The 25289-nt window shown below is 38.3% G+C and overlaps 1 protein-coding gene across 2 annotated transcripts in view; it reads left to right on the top strand.

Moving 5' to 3' along the window:
• The first annotated feature begins 479 nt into the window (after window positions 1-479).
• The window catches only part of ARMC1 (armadillo repeat containing 1), a 34793-nt gene continuing 9983 nt past the window's right edge, over window positions 480-25289 (top strand). Inside the window, exons 1-3 of one of the 2 annotated variants that reach the window (XM_064651892.1) lie at window positions 480-728; window positions 3236-3441; window positions 7649-7740. In XM_064651892.1, coding sequence (XP_064507962.1) covers window positions 3250-3441; window positions 7649-7740 — 284 coding nt within the window. In that variant the 5' untranslated portion in view covers window positions 480-728; window positions 3236-3249. The remainder of the gene's footprint in view (window positions 729-3235; window positions 3442-7648; window positions 7741-25289) is intronic. The other variant, XM_064651884.1, reaches the window with a different exon arrangement.

Consider the following 25289-nt stretch of genomic DNA (forward strand, 5'->3'; position numbering starts at 1 on the left):
TTTCCTCGTGCTGAATTGATTTAAGGATTACTTCGGGCGTGTTTCCAGCTTTACAAACTTTACTGAGAACTTTGCTCAACCATTTCAAAATAAGGTGAAAAGCTTCAATAAAGGATCCAGATGTTGGACCCGATGCTGTTAGAGGGTTTTTCCAGCCTTGACGATTCCTTGATTCTATCTTAAAACAAATTTAATTGTCAGGGTCTCATAGAGTAGGGACTACCCGCTTCGGATTTCCAAGCGGGGAGTCGGCACTGCGTCTCCCATGCAGCATCGGGTGTGGTTCATATTATATTGTTTTACAGTACACGCTACGCTTTACTTGAGCAGTAAAATCAGCTTCTGGAGGTGACTGCCTATGGAAAAAAAACTCAAACGGACCTGCGGGACCGCCGCTCCCTTACTGCCGGTCGGGTGGGGTGGTCAGGACTACTACTTCCGGACTATAAGTCCCGTCGTACATCGCGCCCCACCAGGAGCAAAGCGCGCAGAGATTGGGGGAGAGCCGCTAGCGGTCCTGGGCCAATCGCGCCGCGTGGTGTTGCGCGGTGCCGGGTCAGAGCGGGCCCGGCGGGCGGTGCGGTGAGTCTGGTCCTGCCGCTCTTCCCGTTGCTGATTCCGCTGTTCTTTCCGGGCTTCACCGCCGCTCTCCGCAGGCCGCGCCGCTCCGCGGGACATGGGGGCGCGGGGCTGAGCTGTTCTGCCGCCCGGGGACTGCTTCTGCGACGGTAGGGCCCTGCCGGGGAGGGGAACAGGCCGCACCGGGGAAGGGCCGCGGGGGCGCGGCAGGTCCGGCCGAGGCTCCCTCCGCGCTCCCGCAGCTCGCGGTGTCCGGGGCCTGCGGGGCTGAGCCTCCAGCGGGCGCGGGGCCCGGGAGCTGAGCTGCGGAGCCTGTTCGCCGCCGGGCCGTGGGCTCGGGCGCTCAGGGGGCGCTGGCAGCGGGTGCGGGCTGCGGAGGTGCCTCCCTGGGGCCACTCCGACGGGGGCACAGAGCAGCAGAGAGAGAGAGCTGCGGTGCTTGTGCTGGGGTTTGATCTCAGAGCTACGAGGAGGGGAGATGAACCAGCACCTGGCTCACTGCTCTGCCAGGCTCCTAAATTCTAAGTAACTTCTTAGAACTTATAAAACAGCTTAATGTTTTTAATAAAAAAACTCCGGCGGGGGTGGAGGAAGCGAGTTTTCATAAAATTGGTTGTTGCAGGTCATGGTGAGAACTTAAGATATCCCCGCAGTTGTGGCTGAGGGGGGATGGAGAAGGGTCTGGGAGAACATAAAACCACAGAATGGTTTGGATTGGAAGGGACCTTAAAGGTCCTCTGGTTCCAACCCCTCTGCTGTGAGCAGGGACACCTTCCACTAGACTCAGAGCTCCATCCAACCTGGCCTTGAACACTTATAGGGATGGGGCATCCACAACTTCTCTAGGCAACCTGTTTCAGTGCCTCACCATCCTCACAGCAAAGGATTTCTTTCTCATATCTGATCTAAACCTACTCTCTTTCAGTTTGAAGTCATTCCTTCTTGTCATATCACTATATGCTCTTGTAAAAAGTTCATCTTCAGCTGTCTTGTAGGTTCCCTTCAGATGAGTGTGGCCTAATGGGATAGGAGGGAGTAAAATTTGGTTTCTTTTTTTTTTTTTTTCTTAGAAGATTAGAAAGCAAAAGATGATCAGGATAGAAAGAGTTGTGGGGATGATCTGGTGCTTGGAATGCAGAATTTGAACTCAGACTTTGGTTGGCATCAGCTCCACAACTGACTTGATTTTTAAGTTTTGAATAAATTCCTTTGTGAACATTGTAAAGTAATAATATTAAAGAGAGTTGCTTTGTTTTTTGTTTTGTTGGTGGTTTTGTTGTTTTTTTTTTTTTAATTTAGAATTGTTTTCTTTGGAAATACAAACTTTTCTGTTGATTGTGCTGCTGTATCTCCCAGTTAATCTCTCTTGGACTTGTGATAGTCAAGAAAAATACCCTGAAGACTAATCATTGGCATGTACTTTTCACTTTAGCGCTGTCTTTCCTGAAGGAAGAAGCAGTAGCTTGGAGATTAACAGTATTTTTTCTGTGTGAAAATGTCAGAAATTATCATAATCCAAACGCGTGTTTATGACTCCTTTTTTTTTTGATGAGTGTGATTAATTTATGTTGCTGAAAGGCCAACCTTCGGTGAGAAAAAACTATACATAATGTTTATACAGTAGTAGTTGATTGACAGATGATGCTAAGAGATGTTAAAATGATGTTACAAATTTAATTTGTTTTATTTCTATTCGCGGAAACCAGATATTTAACAAATTACCAAGACATATTTATTTACTTGCACTTTTATGCCTTAAAATAAGTTACTTGGATGAGCTGGTAGTTTGGAACAACCAGAACCACAGTTAGTGTTTAGTAGTTTCAGAGACACATAATCAATCTGAGGAGACAAACTAGTGTTTTGCACCAAGATACAGTATTTTCTCTGAGTAAGCTTATGCTTTTGTTGCTTGTTAAGTAGTTATTATTAAACAACTGCGAAATCCAATACTCTCAAGCTAACACGTGTCTCCTTTGAAATTGATCTGGTGGCCTGGGCTTCAGCTGGATCGAGGCGTGACCTGCTTGCTCTTCTTGTATTGACAGTGAAAAGGGAAAAAACCACCCCAAACCCAGCCTCTAAAACCCTTTTTGCCTTTGAGTATGGCATTACAGTAGTTATTTTATATATATATATATATGTATGTGCAGAGTAACGTTTTACGTTCACTGTTCTTGATGAAATGTTAGTATTTTGCTGACTTTTCTGTTTGATTTTAGTCTAAAATTTGTGGATTGCCAAAGCTACTCTGAAAATACGTGTTCTGAATTTGCATGTGTTTACACAGAAGTATGTTTGCAGATTTCTAGGGTGCCTTGTGAAAAAACTATGGATTTCCTGGAAACATTTGTCAATAGTGTAAAAAATACAAATGTGCTCTCATAGAGGCTGACAGGTCTGGAATAACATATGAGAAACAAATAAAAATCTTATTAACCAAATATACCTGTTCCTTGCATAGGAAGTTTAGATTTCTAGTTTACAAGTTTTAAGATCCATTCAAGATCAATTCCATCCGTGTTTTATGAATTCTAGTCCTTGTTTCTTACATACTTTTTTGCTTAGAACTAATCCATGCCTTTGTTCTTTTTCTTATCTGTGTTTTAGTTGAGGGTAAGTATTGTGGTGGTAGTAATACAGGTTTTTTTACCAGCAGGTGTATTTTGTATGCATGGTGCAGAAACAATGAATTCCGCTATGAGTGAGGAGCCTGATGCCCTCTCTGTAGTTAACCAGCTCCGAGATCTAGCAGCTGATCCCTTGAACAGACGGGCCATTGTTCAGGATCAAGGATGCCTGCCAGGTCTTATTCTGTTTTTGGACCATCCGAACCCTCCAGTTGTTCATTCAGCTTTACTAGTAAGTACTCTGGGAATGAATTTGTATGTTGGTAGGGTATTTTCAAACTTTGTTAAACAAGTTGTTTAAACAAACAGTTTATAAGCAAAACTGTTTTAACAGTTTGGTTAAACGAGGAAAAAAAACCACCTGGCTTTATGTTATGTTGATATTTGTTATATGTGTTTTTTTAAAAAACATGTATTTCAGAAAATTTTTAGCAATGACACGTTATTCCAGGGTTGACCTTTTCAATATGTTAATTCACTTTGCATTTTTTCCCTAATACAGCTATTTCACTTTTTGTGTGGAGGGAGGTAAGGACCCTTAAATCTCTTTCTAAAGATGTAGTCATGGAGCTTGGTAAATACACACAGTGATTTGACATTCATGGTGTAAAAAACAAAAAAACCCCATGTCATAGGGTAATTTAAGTTAGAAACAACCTCCAGAGGTTATGTAGTACAATCCCATGCCCAAATTAAGTGCACTAAAATCACAGCTCAAGGCTGTGCCTGTTTGATTTTGAACACCTTGATGGATGGAGATTTAATAACCTCTCTGGCACCCTGTTCTATCATTTGACCACCCTCATGTTATTAAAAACAAACAAAACCCTCTCAAAACCCAAAGAACCAGCCAACCCAAAATCTATCGATATCTACTACAACTTGTTCCAGCTTTCATCTGTTTCTTCTCATTCTAAGTCATGAACACTGAAGTCTCAGTTTCTTATCCTGAATCTGAATACTAATTTAAAGTGCATTTATTGCTTAGAAGTGAGACAAATGAAAGTCAAAATTGAGTTATTTGAAGAATTAAATTAGACTTTTAAGATTTTAAGTTACTGAAATTTATGTGGTGCTCTTTTTTTTTTTCCATTTTTATGTCCTTATTGAATTGTAAATAATGTGAAAGAACAATGAGCTCTGACTTTTACATGCAAGTAAACATTATTCTTTATGTCACTGAGACATCTCTGTACCATGATTTTTTATTCTTCATTTGGGTTGCTGTCATAGTAGATATTAGTAGACTTCTTGGAATTACCTTAGTGACTCTGATATTCTTCCAGGTTTCGGGAATAAGGTCCCATAATTCAGAAAACCTGTATCCTGCTAGGTGTTTTTTATATTAACCTTGTTCTAGCACTTGTCAGATTATAATGTTCTTCAGTAAGAGAACTTTGAGTTTACTGTTGGGAATATGTTGCATTGGTTTTCTTTCCAGTGTGGTTTCCTTAGGTTCTGTTCTTAAAAGAAGATCTTGTTTGGATGTCTTTTTCCTTCCTTTGTTCCATTGGGCTGTGTATTCTCACAGCCTGCATGAGATTCAGAAATCAGTCTGTGCTCATGTTACAAAAACTAACTCTACGCAAAAAAGACTGGCTTTGTCAGAGTGATGAGTACTAATGCAGTTTGCAGTGTGGTTCCACAGCCCCAGACAGTACTCAAGTTGTGTTGTAAGGACAGCTCGGTGGGTGAGAATGGGGGACAGCTGGGTTGTTCCATTTGGGAATAACGTACGGTTAGAGTGTATTAAAAATTGGGATTTAGAGGAGACCATGCTAGATCCCAGGACCCTGGCTGCAATGAGAAATGGATCAGTTTACTGTGAAAACATGCTTTGGTCTGCTACCCAGACTCCTTGTGTTCATGAGTTCTTGAACTGCTTAGGTTCTGTAGCTTTTAATATCTTCACTGATAACTTTTTATATTTCGTGTTTTGTATTTTTCTATTCTGAAAAGTCTTTTGGTTTTGTTTTTCTAGTCATCCCATTAGTCAAAAGGTGCTTCCCTTTGGATGGGAATCATTAAATGTAATGATCTTTCATCAAGTTTATATCTTATAAAAGGATATACAGCACTGATTTTCAATTTCTTATTATGCTGTTCTGGGATTTCTCTAACTGTGAAATTATAATAATAATCTCTATGAATCATAATAATTGCCTATTTAACTTTTTTGATATGTTATAGAATCTTTCAGGGAAGGTGTTTTCCTCCCCCTGTGCAGTTACAACTCAGTCTTTTCTTCTGTCTGATCAAGAAGTGATATATATTTTCTATAGTTTTCTCTAATCTTGATTTCAGGAATTTTTTATGATACACTTCAAATGCTAAGAGTTTTGGAATGATTTTATTTAAAAAGATCACAAGTAAGCTGGGCAATACTGCTTTCTTTTCCTCTTAAATTTGGACTAAAATTTTAAAAAATAGGACTCTGAAGTTAAGAAACTACCTTAAAATTTCACTTAAAACCATCAAAGATGCCTTCTGTTATTAAAATTGAGAACAGTATGTTCTGTATTGAAGTATGGAGATATTCCTGTTGAGTATGATAAACTTACTTGTGAGCCTTAAAGGTAACATAGGTTTGTGTTTAGCTGAACAAAGGTTGAGCCAAAGTTCGTAACAGTAACCTTCCCTGTGCTTTCAGTATACTGGATTTAATAAGTAAAAATGATCTCACTTCTTGGAAGGTTCAGACCTTTGTATCTCCCATGGGGGGCAGGGGAAATAGGAACTTCCTTATGTTGAAAAGTCGTGTCACTTAAGTTGGTGTCACTACTTTGTATTTGGTGTTATTTTAATGGAAGTTACATGTGTGAGGTAAGAGTATGTAACAGATGGAAAAGAGACTGCCTGTGTTTTTGACTCAAAAAATCAGCTGTTAAGGGAATAGGTTTTTCTTTGTCCAACTGGATTGTACTCTTACTACATTGCCAGAGACTAATAAAAATATGGAACCTATTCCACCAATAAGGATACATTTCATAGCATGCAAGTTAGTTCAGAGCTATTATTTAGGTATTTTCCCATAGTTGAAAAGTAAGATAATAAATGCATATACAGCATTTATAGACTGCAACTATTGGTACTGATCCACATCAGGAAATAACAAAAATCACTTCTAAAGTTTTTATCATGCCAGACAGCAGCCAGAGTTTCTCAAAAGGCAATAAAATGGTCTTGTGAATTTTACCTCATATGTGCTGAAGATGACTTGATAAAAAAACACCTCAAGCAATTAGTTCTCTATTTCTGAAGGGATTAAGGAGCTTGTTATTTTTAAAGCAGTTACCGAGCAGCATAGCTATTATATGACTATATTTAAAGAATCGGTGCACTTCTAAACCTATCACAAAACCCTTTTTATAAATCATTGTATTTGTGTATTGCAGGATTTTGCAAGTGCAGTTCTTGTACCTGCATCAATAAAACACCTTTGGAAGTTCCTTCTAAGAAAACTTTTTCAGCACAAACTATAGAGAGATATCTCGTGCAAAGAAGGACTGACACTGTAACTGGAAGGGAGCGTTATGTTAGGAGGATCATACAGATATACTGGTGCCAGCTGGGGTCAGCAGTGTGAAACTGTGCAAAGAATCTACCCTCAAAGTCAAATAGACAAAATTTTGGGCAACAAATAAGTGTAAATACCCCGTTTAGGTAACGGTAAGATAAGCAGCTTGCTGCTGTTTGCATTCTGTTCCCGGAGTGATGGATTATTCATGATATGATGAATACTGCAGTTAATCTTCAAAAGCTTACACATGTGGTAGCCCTCTTTCTGTGGACAGTAGAGACTTGGTGGTGCTGAGTTTTCTAGTGCTGGGGAAGTTGATAGAATTGATGGAAATTATATTAGAAGCATCATGTATAAAAATTACTTTAGATCTCAGGTCACAAAAATGTTTGTTGGAAGGGACTTCTGGAAGTCATTGACTTCAACTTCCTGCTTGAATTGGGACTGTCACCAGCACTCAGTCAGGTCAGTTGTAGCTTTGTCTCGTTGATTCTGCAGTTCCACTAGGTCATGTGTTCCAGTGTTGTAGTACCTTCAAAGGTAGTATCTGATTTAAACTTCTCAAACTACAATTTGTAGCTGCTCCCCCTTGTTGCATTGTCTGCTGCTGTAGAGGAAAGTTGGGCTTCATCATCTTCGTGAAGGCTTCTTGTGTAGCTGTAGATAGCTGTTAGATTGTCCCTTAGACTCTCAGCCAGTATAAGCAAACCCAGTCTCTCAGCCTTTTCTCTTAGATTAGATATTCTATGCTTTCAATGTATTTATAAGAATAAAATAATTTTTTAGTGTTCACAGTAGATAAAATTTTTTCTCTTCTTACTAGAACTGCTATTGTGAATGTTTTTGAGATATGCACTAGTAGAAATGACTTCTAATGTACTGGAGGTATTACTGATTTGCTGTGATCCTCTTTTTTTAGGCTCTCCGCTATTTGGCTGAGTGCCGTGTCAACAGAGAAAAGATGAAGAGTGAATTGGGTATGATGCTCAGCTTACAGAATGTAATACAAAAGTAAGTTTACAATGGGTTGTTGGGTCCAAACAGTGTAAATGTAACATTCTGATGCAAAGTGAAAGTTTTACTATGAATTTGTAGACTCTGTTTCTAGTATTTCTAATATTCTTCCCTGTTGAAATTATGTGGCTGCAAGCAATTAATTGTTTTCATTTTACAGTATTTCAAAGCAGTCAGACCACAGTCTACAAGAAATCTTAATTTGCAAGTCATTTGACAAACAACAGTTTTCTTTGCCTTGTTACTGATAACTAATTTTGTCCCTTCCCTTTAGTTTCTCTTATGATCCTTCTCATTGTAAAAGGGTGTCTTGCAGTAGTGCATTTAATGAAATTGTTTGGTATCTGCCACATTTATTCTTTGAATCCCACCTTTGGGAAGGGAATTTTTTTCCATGTATTTTTGAAGGTAATGTATCTGCAGCTGTCTGTTGAGGAAACATCTTGCAGGTGGAGTAGAAGCTAATATGGTTTGTAGTCTCTGATATCTTTGTACAGTGTGTCATCTGGGTTCGAACACTGTCAGGGTAGGGGGTGAGCATCCACAACCTCCTTAGGCAAGCTGTTCCAGTGTCTAACCACCCTCACAATAAAGAATTTCTTCCTAATCTAACCTAAATTTTCCCTCTTTCAATTTATACCTCTTTCTTCTTGTTCTATCACTACAGTTCCTGATGAAGAGTCCCTCTCCTGCTTCCCTGTAGGCCCCCTTCAGGTACTGGAAGGTTGCTGAGAGGTCTCCACGCAACCTTCTCTTCCCCAGACTGAACAGCCCCAACTTTCTCAGCCTGTCTTTGTAGGGGAGATGCTCCAGTCCTCTTACCAACTTCATGGCCCTCCTCTGGACTTGCTCCAACAGTTCTGTGTGCTTCTTATGTTGGGGACGCCAGACCTGTTTGCTGTACTCCAGGTGGGGTCTCACAAGAGCAGAATAGAGGGGGAGAATCATCTCCTTTGACCTGCTGGCTACACTCCTTTTGATGCAGCCCAGCATTCAGTACTCTTGTTATTAGATATTTCAGGATTATTGTTGCATCTCTGTCTGACACTACTTACCCGTCTATATGTGTGAACCTGAAAAACTGGAGGGAAGATTCTGGTCTGTACACAAGTCTTGTGTGATGCGTGATCTAGGAAATATTACAACTGTTTACCTTGCTTTACTTCATTAAATCTGCTGAAACTAAGAAGATTATGTATTGGCATGGAATTCTGAATTATGCCTAAGTATCATCTTGTTATTCACCAGTTACCCAAAACAAAAAGACTTAAAAAAAATGTCTTAAGAAGAACAATGATGAAAATGACTAAAATTCAGAAGATTTGCCAAATTTTTTTGAATAATGTAATAATTATACCTTTTTAAAATGATAGGTGTCTTGAATGTGACGTATGGGGGGAAAAATGAAATTTAAGTCTTACAATTTTCACCTTTTTTTAAGAACAAGCTTAATTAAGGTAAAATATAGAGAAGTCTTTTCTTTCTACTGTTATAATAACAATAAGACCTGAAATGTTTAGGTAATAACAGAAGCATGTATTTCAGAAGAACTTTTAGTATAGATTACATGTCTATTTGGAGCGCAGAGACATCCTGAAGAAGTTTTAGAGAGGAGAATGGTAGTTCATTATCAGTCTCTACAGCTTACAGATATTACGTGGGAAACATTGAAGAATTTCATGGAAATCTCTTCAGCATTTTTTCCTAGGTTTCAATTTCAAGGGTCAAAAGAATGTGAAGTTCAGAAATGTGTAGGAAAGGAGAGAGAAGTCAATAAAAACTGGAAATCTTGTAGGTGTTCTTTTTTTTTTCTAGAAAGCTCTTTGGCAAGAGTAAGAACATTCATTTGATTTGTATGCTTGTAACATTTGGAAAGTGTGATATCATGAAAATTTAAATACATAGCATCTTCAAATATAAGACTTTGTCATGTGCTTGTCAGGATTTTAGGTTTTAATGTTGACAGGAAATGCTGAAGTTTTGTATTGCCTGCATAAATATGAAGAAAGATGGTTGAGAAGTGCCTAGAAGATAGATGTAAAATGATTTTTGTCACAAAAAACCAATGGTTTGGGGTTGTGGCTTGTTTTGTTAGAAAGTCTGTAGGGGAGAAAACTAGGTCTCTACAGTCTTTAATTTGCTTTAAAAAATGTACATTTTAGCATTTAACAGAATTTCAGTTTACCAGATTATATTGTATGAACTGAAACTAAACATTAATAAGTCTTAATTAATGATCTTAATGACTGACTGGTCATGCTGTGTGTTCCCTTTTACTTCTAGAATCTGTGTATTTAGCTCATCACTCTATCTAAAATATTTTTATTATTTCCAGAATTTGATTTGGGATTTAGATTTTTTTTTTTTGGTGATGTGTTACAAAAATGCAAACAAATTGTACAAAAAAATACAGAGTTCTGACAGAGTTCTGCTTTTCCAGTTTTTGTTTGGTTCTCTCAAGCAAGACAGAACTCAGCATCTTTTGGACCAAAAGGCAAGTCACAAACTGAGTATTTGTCATAGTTCAGACTTAAGTTGATGTTTGGCAGTGCTAAACTGACACTGTGTTAGGAAGTTGAGTTTGTCTAGAATTCCGGTTCTTCTTTGCTTTCAGTGGTGCAAATCCTGAAATTTGAGGGCTTTTCTCATCATATATCTCTTTATAAGCCTTGAAGGTCTTTGTATTAGAGACCTCAAGTTCAGGTGTGGAATTTCTTGTCATAACCTACCTACAGCTAATGAGTCTAACAGATCTTTAAATGCTTAATGCCATCAACTGGAAAGTAGTTGGAATTGATTTGCTATTGATGACTTCTTGTAATAGTACATGGGAGCCTCAGGCATAGGCCCAAACCCTTTTGTTGTAAGTAGTAGACAGCCAATGGAAAAAGAATATAGCACTTATACACTCATAATCATGAAGGTAAAGTACTGTTTCCTTCGTAAGACTGCTGAGGATGAGAGTTGAAATTGAGTGCCAGCTGTTTATCCAGTCATGGAATGGCCTGGGTTGGAAGGGACCTTAAAGATAGTCTAGTTCCATGCCATGGGCAGGGACACTTTCCACTAGACCAAGTTACTGGGAGCCCCATCCAACCTACCTTGAACACTTCCAGGGATGGGGGATCCACAGTTCCTCTGGGCAACCTGTTCCAGTGCCTCACCACCCTCACAGTAAAGAATTTTTTCCTAATATCTAGTCTAAATCTACTCTCTTTCAATTTGAAACCATTCCCCCTTATCCTGTCACTATTTACATGCTCTTGTAAATAGTGTCTCTCCATCTTCCTTGGAGGCTTCCGTTAGGTACTGGAAGGATGCAATTAGGTCACCTCAAAGCCTTCTCTTCTCCAGGCTGAACAAACCCAATTCTCTCAATCCCTGTAGGAGAGGTGCTCCATCCATCTAATTATCTTGGTGCTTTCCTCTCAACCTGCTCTAACAGGTCAATGTCCTTCCTGTGCTGGGAACCTCAGTAATAAGCAGTAAATCATCCTGTATCATGAAGAATGGGTAGGAAGTATTTGAGACATCCAAGTTTAACAGTAGTTCTTTGAGGTACCTTAATATCTCCTTTCATGACTTACCCATCCTCTAGCATTATCTGATCAGCTTTTTTTGTATTTGCTTATAATAAGCATTATAGCTCAGTTGTGAAAATCTTGTTGCTGCTTAAAATGCATGTCTGGCTGACTCCTTAAGGAACAAAGGACACATTTTAGGTTCACTGTGACTCATTTTTGAGATGTATGAACATTATTTTTTGCTAACAGAAGAGTAACAGATCTTAAATGTAGATACTGGAGGTTATAGGTTCTAGAGGAGAAATATGAAATGTCAGCTCTGAGGAGTACAAAATAAAAATTTGAAGGCAGAGATATTTTTATGTTTAGGACTTTTTTTTTCAAACTGAAACTTGATTTAGAACACATATGACTTTCTGAGATACTTCATACGAAAGGCTTCATACACTCCCACATTTATCTAGGACGTATGAAAAGCTGTTCAAGTTTTGTGGAATATTTCAAAACATTTTTTGAAAGTGAAGGTTTCTGATGTCCTGTTCTGTACTTGCTGCTTTTTTCCTTAGCATGGGAGTTTTTTTCTTCTGTTAGTCTACATCTGCTTATTTTTAAGTAAAACTTCATGCATCTTTCCATGTTACAATCTAGAAGTAAGCAACGGTGTTGGAGAGAAATCAGACCTTTAAAATTCCAAAATTCCAAACTTCTTTATTTGTTTTTTTTACTGACTGATACTGCTTTATGGCTATTTCAAAAATGTTTTGCTCCCTTGTCAGGTGACTGAGTACCAGTAAGTGTATGTGCAGAAGTGTTTATGTAAATAGGTAAAAAGGAGAGGAAAAATTGAAGCTCATTGGATAATGAGCTCCATTATCCAATTCCATTCATTGCATTCCAGCAGTCATCAGCAGTTATTTAATATTGAAAACTGGTTTAGTTGCTGGCTTTATGAATTGTATAGAGGACTTAATGTGTCCGTATGGACTTTCTAAAATGTTATTAGCAGCTTCTAGAATTAAAATTAATTAGGATTTATAACATACAAGGAAATATACTAATTTGTGTTCAGAGTGAAAGTGACTTTTGATGGACAGTAAAGGTCAAAGTTCATAATTTTTCATAATCTTTATGAGCAGCATAATGGTACTGTTTAAATATAACTAGTGTGTATTTAAAAAAAACACTGGTGAAGAGTCAATATACTAAATAGCTCTTATTATGGAACGGCAAATTACTGAGAGTAAAATTCCAATTACTTAGCTAAAAGAGCTTTTCAAGATAGTCTTCCTTTGCCAGGGTGTCAGATTTAACAAGCTGAACTAAATCCAGTGCATTAATCAGCTCTTCCAATTTATTACTTGCCTAAGAAGATTAGGGCAATTAATATGTGTTTAATTAGAGTCCCTTGCAGATCTGGTAAAATACATGCAGTCTGTAATTACTGACTTCTTACTCAATTTTAATTTTGGTAGTCTTAATTACCTGCACTTTTTGAAAATTTAATTATTCGTTGAAACCAGCAAAGTTTAAATTTATGATGTCTAACAAAAAAAAAAAAAGCAAAAGCCTAGTGTTTCAGGTAGTGTTTGCTGAAATTTAAATAGTAGGGATATAGCATCACAATAATTTTATCATTTTTTTGATTGTGTGACGTACTACTTTTCCTCCTTTGTGAGAAAGGAGGAATGGTTGGGGACAGACAGGGCAAAGGCCATAAATTAGCAAGTAGGCAAACTATGTATTTAAAGGGGTATCTGATGATGAAAGGGATGTTGCCATATAACTAGCTTCAAGATAATATTTTATGAGAAACTACAGCTAAAAAAAATTCTGTGAACTTTTCACATTTAATGCATTTATGCTATTAACTGGAATACCTAAATTCTGATCTGCAAAAGAGAAGGAAATAGCTTTTTGTAGACTGTAGAGATTTTATTTTTCTATGCCTGAATCACTTGGTCATCTTGGTTTTGTCGTCCTTGGTATGTGTGTACATTTTAACACATCAAAATTGAGAAATAGTTGAGATTGGGTAATGGGAAGCGTGATTTGGTTGCATGATTATTTTTGGACTCTACCATACTTGTGATTCTGCACTAAGTTGTGTTTTTGGAGAAAAATATGGTTATCCTAGGTCTTAAGTATTCATGTCAGCAAGAGGTTCCAAGAACTGTGGTTTTAGAAATTCTTTACAAATTGCAGTATCATCTGGAACAATAGTAATACACACATCTCGGTATATTTCACATTAACTTTCCTGGCAGCCTTTCCTTTCCTGTTACTTTCCTAAGCCTCCTTGTTTTACCCACTTTGTTACATTTTGTCTGTTATAAGGTAAGTGCATCTAGAAAATGACACCGCTGGTTGCTGGTGTATCTCCTCAGGCTGTGGGGCTCCCTTGTATTTATTTGTATTGTGTTGTAGCAATGTGCTTGTTAATAATAGATGGTCATGGCAGGAGGATGCCTGCAGGCTGTTTTATTCAGCATTGTTAGGCAAAGTAGCTTAATGCCCCCCCCCCCCTTTGATACCCCTAGTTTCTTTGAAGAAAATTTTTACTGTAATTTTCCAAATCTTACAAGTTTTGGACGTAGATTGTTTCTTGAAGTTATTTTTGAGAAAGCATCTTCCTTCCACCCACCAAAAGAAAAAACACAAACAAACAAAAACCCCAAAGCAATGCAATATTAGGAAATGTAGGAGACATCAGTATGTCCTCTTTAAATATACTATGTTGTTTGTTTCAAGTGACCGAAAGCTTCTTTTGTCTGTCAGACAGCTTCCTGGTGTTTGAAGAGGTTCTCTCTAGGAAGGAGTGGAGGGACAGGAGAGAGGGTTCAGTGTTGTGGGCTACTTTGGTCAGTTAGGCATGTAAAACTTCATGCTCTTTTTGTTCGTGCATCATGGCAAACTCACAAGAGTTCAGACTTAATCATGGTTCAGCAGTTGGTTTTAATGTGTTCCGAGACCTTTTTTTGTGTATTAGTTGTATTTTGTCTATATCCTGTAATGTATTTTTTAGTTTTATGAACAATATAGGAAGTCACGATCTCAACACAGAGGTGCAGGCACGGGTATAAATGGAAACAATAAATAAAACACAAAAAGCATTACCTAATGAAATGGTGTAAAATCCTAGTGTTACAGTATCAGTGTTAACCTGGACTTCAGTCGTGGTCTAATAGGCTTTCTAGGAGAATCTTATGGTTGTTGTGAGGTAAGTAAATAGGGCTTAAAGGCTTGGAAAGATGGATGTCATTTTTAAGAGTAGTACAAGACTGGATTGTCTGCAATTCAAATGTAGCTAGTAATTTACATGTTGAAATACTACCATGGGTTTATATTTTGCAGGTGTTAATAGAAATTAGCAGTCTTGTAAATAACTGGTCTAAAAGACTTATTATGAGAGGTACAATTTAGGATGTGCTTATTGGTTTTGTTTGTGTGTGTAGAATTGGTCACTGAGCAAAAATAAGAAAGCATGATCAAAGGTAGGGCACAGACACCTTCCAAGATGTACTTTTGTTTTAGGGGCAGGGGTGGGAAGGAGTTATTGGGGTTTTTTTTGCTTGTTTATCTCGGGACCTCTCTGTGGTCAGAGACATTCCACAATCATCATTTCTACTTGCATGCAACTTACTTGCTTAGTGAGCTCTATATGATCAGTACTGTTTCTGTACTCAACAATTAGGTGTTTGTTAACCTCTAGTTCTGGATTTTTGTCTGTTTACATTATTATTTTTCTCTTTCTGTCATGTGTGTAATTCCTATTACAATGTTTTTCACTGCAGTCAGAAATGTAGTTCAGTTCTACTTTTTGCTTTCCAAGCTACTACTTTTACCTTAAAACTTCCCACTTGTCTGGCATCTGTATCAGGACTGTCAGTTGTGTGGCTTTTCATCATCCAACATCTGTATCAATTTAATCTGGGTACTGTGCATCCATAGACCTTTTAATGTACCAGTTCAGTACAATACTAGTTCAATTAGTTCAGCCTTAAGTATGCTACTTCAGTGCATTTACAGGCTCCATGGAACAGCAGAACTTCTGCTACTGGTTTCTGTGCAGCACTTGCAGTTAATGCAGAGCTTTCTCTGACACTGCAGTGCCTGCATTTCAACAGTTCCTCTGGTCCCTTTACTTTGGTATATATTTCATTGTCTTGGCATTTCAAAAATTTCAGGTAAAGTTGACAAACAGTGAGGTAACAATGTAAGTAGTCATTAATGCAATGTTTTTATGTAGCGTAAGATTTAGAGAGTACCTGCAAGTTCTTCAAAATCATGGACTTCAGCTGGTTTACAGTGACTGGCTTAAGAGTATGACAAGCAGTGCAAGTAGTTACCTAAGCATCAAAGTGCCTGAGTTCTACAGTGGTGATTTATGTAAAATATTGAAAAGTCACTTTACCAAATCATAGGTTCCAAAAGTCACTTTACCAAATCATAGGTTCCTAAACCTGGAAAAGAATTTTCAGTACCTGTTACTGAGTGTATAGGCATTATTCCGGTGTTACTTTTCTGACAGAGGGGCACAGTCATAATTGCTGAGTGCTTTTTATTTAAATGGGGGAAAAATAATCAGTTGAGAAGTTAAAAATGAACTAATTGCTTTTTATTGTAGGCAAGAAACATTGTGATGAGTATTGCAGAATAAAAAAAGTGAAGAACTTTGAAACATCGAAAAAAGTGTGTTAAATATAAAATAAATTCAATAAAAATACATCTGTTTGAAAGTGTTTTGTGCTCAATGTCTTAGCCACTTTCTTCTTTATTTAGAAATTGACTGGAGTAGGGAGTTAAGTATTTTAGAAAGCAGTATAAGTTTAAGGTGTTTTTACTTCCTGTTTTTTCTGCAGACCTTATATTAAAACACATAGAGAGCTCTGAGAAATGATTATAAAAATGAAGTGGTTTACGGAGTGAGACACAATGATATGATATGTTAAAAATAATAGAATCTAAATTAGTATTTAAATAACTGCTGACTGTAGGGTAGGAAAAAAATACTGTAATGCTGAACTTAGTGATTCAAGATGCACGTGACATGGTGTGCCAAAAAGCAACTGTCTTTTCTTTTTATGGTGGGATTCTGTACTGAGGTGGAAGGGAAGAGATTTAAGTGGATTGACAGAAGAGTCAGGATTAGTAATGGCAATGCAGGATGCCTTTAACACTCAATAAACCTCATCATCAGCTGGTGTCAAACACGTTTTAGGAATACAGTGACCTTCACTGGTTACTATTGAATTTACAAGAACAGTGCTTAGGTAGGTTCTTCCATATGCTGACTTTTGCTGACATCTTACAAAAATTAAGGATTAAGAAGCATTGAAGTAAAAGTAGCAAGTTCTGTTGTGAATATTTAATATTAGTGCAGATGTGGGTTGACTGTATTGTAGGCTGGAGCCATTTATTTATGAAAGGGAAGTTGATAAATAACACTGTGAAGTTCCTCATTTTTCCTTTCCAGTGTCATTGTGTCTGTATTTGGTTTACAGTGAGTTTATCCACAGATAATGTTTGTTCCTGTTTTTTTGACCTTCATGGTAAGAATCCCAAAAAAATTGCAGATTCTTTTTCTAATAAACCATAAGTGTCTGGATTACCCTTCTATTTTTATTTTTTATTTTCTGAGTGCTGCTTGATCGATAAACGTAGTAAGGTGCTGATGTATGATTAGAAGCTATGTAGTTTTACATGGGTATTAGAGGCAGTAAATGCTACAAAGAGAAATGCCTAAAAAAATTAATGATGAAACGGTCTTCATTAACAGTTTCTGAATGGAGTTGTTATTTCAGAAGAAAGTGAATTTTACTCTGGAACAACTAGTGCAAAGTGAATATGTTATTCTGAATTACATGTATTTTTATCCAGGAATGTGTTTTGATACTTCATTTTGCAGTACCTGCTACAATATCTTTCAGCAAGATATCCATTGAATTTTGCATGTAGAAAGTGCTATCTAGTAACTTGGAACAAATTAAAATTGTTAGCACATTCTGTATTTATACAGTACATCATGAAGTTCCCACAATGTTTGCTTTAAACCTTGGTATATGCTTTGAACTATTTTGCATGGGGCGGTCCCTTTAGCTAGAAGTGAAGCTACTAATACTGGCTTGCTTAAAAAATAGAATAACCAAGTCCTTTGCTTATAAATAAGTAGCTGAAGAGAAGGAAAACAAGATGTTGAAATATTTACCTACTTCAAGTCTCTGCTGAGTAGATATTAACTATATTAGCAAATTAGTCAAATACAAAGCTTACCCATAGATATGCCTACATAGATTAAACCTGCATTTTTTTTTTCTCTGGGACAGGTTGGTGCTGTAGTTTGATTCTTATTATTCATACAGGTTTTGTTTAGGGAAACCCTTTTCTGTAAGTTTGTAAACTTTTTGTTTGTTTGTTTAACTTTCTCCAGTAAATTTCAGGGAAATAATCAGATGTAGCATACTTATCAAAATTAAAATAAATGGTGGGGGTTTTTTTTAAATATAAATGGATTTTCGAGATAGTTATATAATATAATCATATATTGTTATATTATGTACTTAATGCTGTTAGCATGTTGATAACATGATATTTAGCTTCCTTCAAGATGTTTGTAAAATCCTTCAGTACCAAGCCTAATCTCAGCACTACTGATACTGCTACCTGGTTGCTACAGCATTATTCCTGGGAAGGATTGGCTTTTTAATGGCAGCATCTTGAGTCTTTCACTGTAAAGGACCAGAGGCAGTTATTACCCTTAAGAATTCTTATTTTTTTAACCCTGATGCAATTTGTTTAAGCCATGTAATAAACATGATTTCTGCCATATAAATCCATGAAATTATTACTGTTCATTAACAGGCAAGATGTTAGAATTAGCTACTGTGAAATGCAGTATGGAGTTTGTGTCTGTTATGCAGACTCTTGTCTAGCAAATGCTACTATGAAGCCTTTTGAGTTTAGTTGAGTAACAGGCCCTGATTTTTTTTTTTTTTTATTTAATTTTTGTAGATGGAGAGTATGTCCATATGGTAGATACCAAGCTGTGGAAGATTAAAAGTTGATTTTCCATTTAGTGTATAAATAGCAAGAATTAAACAAAATTGGATGAATAGCTGGGTTAAGCATATGGCATATGTTCAAATTTGTTATCCTGTTCTTGAAAGTTCCTTCTCTTCTCACGATCAGAGGACAATAGAATGAATCAGGAAAATGTTCTAAGTATGATAATTACTCCATTTGCCAAATGTTTAAGACTGTATCACAGTCACTGATTTTACAGCAGTCAGTGGGACTGTACTGTGATTTTACTCATATTTACAATTCATATTTAATATTTAGGCTTGCTTTTTTCATTTTCAGCAGTATTCAGAACATCCCAGCATTTACATGGGGTTTCTGTACATTTTCAGGGTCAGTAGCCATATGATGGAAATTGAGCTGTAAGTGGCACTGGGAATCCAATCCTCACTCCTAATTTCAGTGAGGTATCTCTTGTTTAGTATAAAATCAAGCTTACAACATTAGGTTTCTTTGTGCCATTATGAGCTTTTTAGTTTAGTGTCTCATGGTCAAATTGTCACAGCCAATAGTGTGAGTAGAGTCTGGAAGACTGACCAAGGGGCAAGGGTCTTGCAGTTCTAGAGAGCATTCTAGGAAAATGTGCCTGACCTTGCCTTGTTACTGCGGTGTGACAGCCTTGGAACACATAGTTGATACCACGGGAGTGCGGTCACTTGTAACAACTGCACTCAGGCTGTACATAGTCCGTTGAGCAGTCCACCTGCTTGGTCTTGGGATTTGGAGTCCCATATGCTGCTGCTTATTCTGTCACTTAAAACTTGCCCAGTCCTACAGGTTCTCTTGTTTCTCCTGTTTTACACGTATGAATTGTTTTTCCTGTTATTAACCTGCTACTATGCTTTGATAATGCTTGATATATTGTTGTTGGCCAACAGAAGAATCCTACTGCCTGCATGCTCTGGGATTTTGACTTCTTTCTTTTTGAAGAAAGCAGGTAATGATCATTTTTGTCAACTGCTCTATAATATTATCTGGTCTTTGTGTTTTGGGGCTGGAGGGAACTGATGTGTACTGTGAAGTGTGGCATGGTAATAGCACCATACCGGGACTCTGAGAAGGTGTGCACTGAAGTAATGGGGCTCTTCAAGTTGTTTTCAAATGATGTGCCCATTGCCTGGAATGAGTCGGGGAAACAGCCATGCTTGTGAGTGATCCCACTGTATGATGGGATGCACTAAAAGCTCACAAGAAAGAGCAGCATTCTTGGAGGTAAGAAAGAATTTTGACCTGGCACTGGAGCAGAACAGCCAGAAAAACAGCTAGATCGGATAACTGTCTTGAAACAGATTGCTTTTTCTCTAATACCATGCTCTTTCTTTAGGCTTGTCATTCATGCTCAACATTTTTATCAAAACCATGTCAATCACTGTGTCTTGCTTCTAAAATGAAGGATCAGTGGTTTCCTACCCCTTACAGAATGTAACAACTCTTTGCAGCTTACTGCTCCCTTTAGTTGTTGCTGGAGACAATTCCTGTCTTTAGGTAGAGGAAGAATGGGCTCCAAAAGAAATTAGTCACCTGGAAACAAATACATCAGTGGTCTTAATGCACAGTTGATTTAATATCCATTTGTTAGCCATTTACAACCATAATTAAATGATAACTCTTTACCATGTATATGCTTCAAGTATTCTAATTCACATGCATTTGCCCAACAATGTATTTAGATAGAATTGATGCCGATCCATGAAATTCTTACCTATGCTTTTTGTGTCATATGGGATACTACATTTATTGCAGTGAATGAAGTTCATTACAAAGATAAAATGATGGTTGAAAATATCACTACTTAGGATCCTAAGGAAAAATATTACAGAATCACAGAATATGCTGAGTTGGAAGGAACCCACAAGAAGCATCGAGTCCAGCTCCTGGCCCTGCACAGGACCATCCCCAAGAGTCACACCATGTGCCTGAAAGTATCATCCAAATGCTTCTTAAACTCTGTCAGGCCTGGTGCTGTGATCACTTCCCTGGGGAGCCTGTTCCAGTGCCCAACCACCGTCTGGGTGAAGAACCTTTGTTTTAATATCCAACCTAAACCTCCTCTGACACAACATCAGGCCATTTCCTCGGGTCTTATAACTGGTCACCACTGAGAACAGATAAGAGCCTGTCCCTCCTCTTCCCCTCAGGAGAAAGTTGTAGACTGCTCTGCCATATAGGGCAGTATTCACATGTATGAGAAGGATTGGGATCAAGTGAAAATATCTGCTTCTATGTGGTCATAAGTTTTCTCAAACTTTTTGGAAAGGCACTTAGATCATTCTATAAATGGAGTCTCTCAAACTAGTAGTTTAAGGAAAAATGATGCATTTGGTCTTTTGTTACATTCATTGATTTAGGATTTTTCTGTGAAAGACTAAGCTAAATCTGAGTGTTGTTTTTACTTTTAATTTATAGTAGGTTAATTAGGATGGGGTTCAGCTGAGGTCTTGCCAGTTATTGGAGCCTTAACTTAGATAATGAAGACATTTTTCTTCTTCAAACTCTTCATATTTGTTAGACTGTGTTGTGTAGTGGAATCTTTTTGAAGACCTGTGCTTTAACTTCCCATTACTATGTAAAATCCTGAAGCTGTCAATAGAAGAAATTTTACCCGAATTGACTTAAAGGTTGAGATCTATACCACAGGCATTCTCCATGAATTGTAAGGCTGTGTGTCATGCTCCCTCACTTACGGGGCCATGCCTGCTGAAAATAGGTATAGTACAGACTCTTTGTATGTGAAAGTGTCTATTACATAAGTGGTGTACTGTAAATGTACTATTCCTGTATATAATTTTTCTTGCTTGGATCTTAACAGAGTTCTGGGAGTGAGTTTTGTGACAGAAAGAGGCTACCTCTGGTTGCCCTCTTCTCACAGAGGTTTCTCAGCCTTTTGCAGGGGATAAGCTATAGCACTTCTCCATGTATCCTGAGAATCACAGAATATCCTGGGTTGGAAGGGACCTACAAAGATCATTGAGTCCAGCTCTTGGTCCTGCACAGGACAGACTGACAGGTCAACATTGAGTTGTAAGCGATGCCCCATTCTAGAGCTAGAAGTTGAGAATGGTCTGTCTTTGGATCTCTTTATTCCTGAGCAACCCTGGGGAAAAAGATCCTTTGGCACAAGGCTGAGATTGGTCCCTAGATTACAAATTAAACTCTTGAACAACATCAGATTTGGTTAAGAGAGTAAAAATGTAAACTCCTGAGTAAGCTTGTATACCTTGACATTTTGATCCATGTTGTGAAATTACTTGAGGTTAAAGTATTTCTTTGGTATGCCTGCGTGATCTCATTTTTGGCTTTATATTAAATTTATACTAAATTTACTCAATACAATTATTGTGCTAAGTAGGACAACAAAGAAATCATATATTTTGAGAGAGAAAACTGGGAGCAGTGTTTTCCTAAAATCAAATGTCATGTTTGAACCAGTGAATTATTGCGGTTTTGAGTTTTGTATTAAAAGTTTCTAAATTGTTATTATAAGGTGTAATAATCTCAAATAGCTTTTCATTCATGCTATAAGCTAAGGTGGAACAGGTTGCCCCATCCCTGAAGGTGTTCAAGGCCAGGTTGAATGGGGCTCTGAACTACCTGGTCCCTGCCCACAGCAGTGGGGTTGTGATGAGATGATCTTCAAGGTCTCCTTTCAACCCAAACCATTCTATAATAATTCTGTGAAGGTGAAAACATTTGGAATGCCAGTTGACAAATTTTAATGACTTTGAGAACAAAGCCTCCCTTTTTGCATCTAGTCTTGCCTTTAGTTCATGTTACCTTAAGATAAAACAATTTAGAACTGATCAGTGAACTGTAAGTCTAAATATGGGAGCAGGAAATTTCTGAAATCAGTCTGTCTAATTGTCAGATGCATTAAGAGTTATGTAAGCTGTCATGCAGAGCTCTTTGGAAGACAATGTATAAGGAAAATAGTTGCCAGGAAAATTAAATAAATTTGTGCTTTACATAAAAGCCTATCTCCTAAAATACTCTTAATCTGAAAAATCAGATATCCATCAGTAGGTAAAAATGAATGTGCTCCCTGTGCATTGCTCTATGAATTTACTGAATGACTTCTCGTTATGTGTTCACAGACTCACAGAGGTGTTGAAGTTGGAAAGGACCTCTTCAGGTCATCTGGTCCAACTCCTCTACTCAGATAGTCACCTAAACCCCATTGCCCAAAACCATGTCCAGGCAGCTTTTGAATATCTCCAAGAGTGGAGACTCTACAACCTGTCTGGACAGCTTCTGTCAGTGCTTAGTCACCTTCACTTTTCAGTGGAAAAAGTGTTTTCTGATTTTTCAGTTTGTGCCACTGCCTCTTGTCCTGGCACTGGGCACCACTGAAAAGAGCCTGGCTCTGTCCTCTTTGCACCTTCTGTTCAGGTAGTTATATACATTGATAAGATCCCCCCTGAGTCTTCTCTAGGCTGAACAATCCCAGCCCAGCTCTCACCCCTCTCTCATCAGCCCCTTAATTATATTCTTGACCATTTGTTGGACTCTGCAGCACATTCATATATCTTGTGTACTGGGGAGCCCAGACCTGGACACAGCACTCCAGATGAGGCCTCACCAGTGCTAAAAGGGGCAGGATCACCTCCCTCCACCTGCTGGCAGCACTCTTCCTAGTGCAGCCCAGGATACCAGTAGCCTTCTTTGCTGCAAGGGCATGTTCTTGGCTAATGGTGGACTTCATGTCCACCAGGGCCCCCAGGTTCTTTGCAAAGCTGCTTTCCACATGGTCATCCTGAGATTATGCCTGACTTGAGCTGGTGCCTGGGGCTGTTCCTCTGCAGATGCAGGACTTTGCACTTTCCCTTGTTGGACTTAATGAGGTTCCTGTCAGCCCATTTTTCCAGTGTGTTGCACCTCTGGCACAACCATCTAGCATATCAGCCCCTCCTTCCTGTTTTGTTTCATCTGCAGACTTGCTAAGGGTCCATTCTGCCCTATTGTTGAGATTGTTAATGAAGATATTGAACAGAATTGGACCTGGTGTTGACCCATGATGTACATTGCTAGATATTGATCTCCATCTGGATTTCATGGCCTTGATTACCACCTTCTGGGTCTGGCTATCTAGGCAGTTTTCAGTCCACTTTGCAATCTGCAATTCTTCATCAGCTTTTCTGTGAGGATTGTGTAGGACACTGTGTCAAAAGACAATATCCATTTGCTGTCCCATCCCAATGAAGCCAGTCACTTCATTGTGAAGGCTCTCAGGGTGATCACACATGACTTCCTCTTTGTGAATCCAGGCTCACCCTTCCTGGTTGCTTTCTTGTCCTTTATGTACTTGGAAGAAAGGGTTTCCAGATTTGTTTCATCACCTTCCTAGGGGTGCAAAGATTATCAAAAGCCTTGAAATTTCATGGATGGGTAATTACTTTGTCATCTTATTGTGGGTACTGGACAAACTGAGCAAGTACATCCAAAAGCAGAATCACTGTGGAACTGAGACTTCTGGAATTTAAATGATGCAAATCTTGTTTTGATAGAATCTGGGATGTAATTGAGTCTTGGGTAAAGAAAAATTCCCTTTTTTATTTGAAAACCTCCTGTCTCAAGGTTATAAAGTCAGTAGAAACACTCTAATGAAAGCTGTTACAGTATGTTTGTTACTGTTTGGCTAATGTGTCTTTAGAGTGCAATGTGTGCCACTAAGGAAATTCATTTGTAATAGTTTCTGTGCTTGTGCACAGGATCTGCTGTACTTTGAACAGGGTTATGGTTGCATCTGTTTCCTCTGATACAGGCATGTGTCTGTAATATACATATATGTGCATATGTTTATTTTAAAAAGGATGCATGGTTGCTTTAGAAAGGATAAGGTGATCTTTTACACCCCCCCATATATGTATATTTATAAATATGTTTGTCTTGTCCTTCTCTAAAAGGGGAAAATCCACTATATTAGTCCTTCTCAGACTTTGTGCTTCTTCTAAAGGGAGAAACTAAGTTTCTGTGTTACCTTTGCATCGTATGCAGCGATGCTAGGAAGATTGTTGGTCCCTTCAATATTATCATGTATGATGCTCTGTGTATACTTAAGTCACGTGCTGGTTGTACAACCATAATGCTACATGCTGCTTATGCATTCTTTCCAAGCATCCATATTCAACCTACATCACATACATCTTTGGAGTTGTAATCAGTAGGTTTTTGGGTCCTTTAAGTTTAGCTAAAACTTTAAAAAATGTCTTGTTATGTTAATAAAACCCTTGCAGCACTTGGACCATGTTTACAAAGTTATTTTTAATTGTGAAGCAAATGAGAACTGTTTCTTGTATCCTCTTCTGACAGATACAGCACATGTCACTTGGATTCTGTGTTCATATTACTTTTACAGCCAGCCTTGGGTGAACATGATGGAAGGACAGGCAGCAATCTAGGATGACAGGAATTCAAGAAGACAGTGAAAACTAAAGGGTTGGGTCTCTGACAGGCATCTTCTGAATGTTGCTGAAGTAATGTAAGATGTTACCGCCTCTGAAAGAGATGGTAACCAACTCTTGCCAACTTTGCTCTAACTAGATACTGCCATTTCCCTAGCAGGGCAGGAGAACAGTAGTCACAGAATCACAGAACGGCCCAGGTTGGAAAGGACCTCAAAAGATCATCTAGGAAAGGGAACCTAGGTGAGAATCTCTCATGCCCTGTCCAACTGTATCCTGAAAACCTCCAGTGATGGGAACTCTGCCATGTCCCTGGTGAGGTTATTCCAGTGATTGATTGTTCTCAAACAATCTCTAACTGCATATTGACTTTATAGGACGTACCTGCACGTTCAGGGGTGAATAAAGTGCTGTACTGGAGTGAGAATGAGAGTGGGAGAAAGATGTGCAAGAGTTCCCTTGTGCTGCTCTGATGATGGCAGGACGCTGGCTCAGACAGCTCTGGGCAGTAGTATCTGAAACTCCTGATGAACAGGTGCTGGAATGG

This window comes from Pseudopipra pipra, chromosome 1 (assembly GCF_036250125.1).
Source record: "Pseudopipra pipra isolate bDixPip1 chromosome 1, bDixPip1.hap1, whole genome shotgun sequence".
NCBI classification, from domain to species: Eukaryota; Metazoa; Chordata; class Aves; order Passeriformes; family Pipridae; genus Pseudopipra; species Pseudopipra pipra.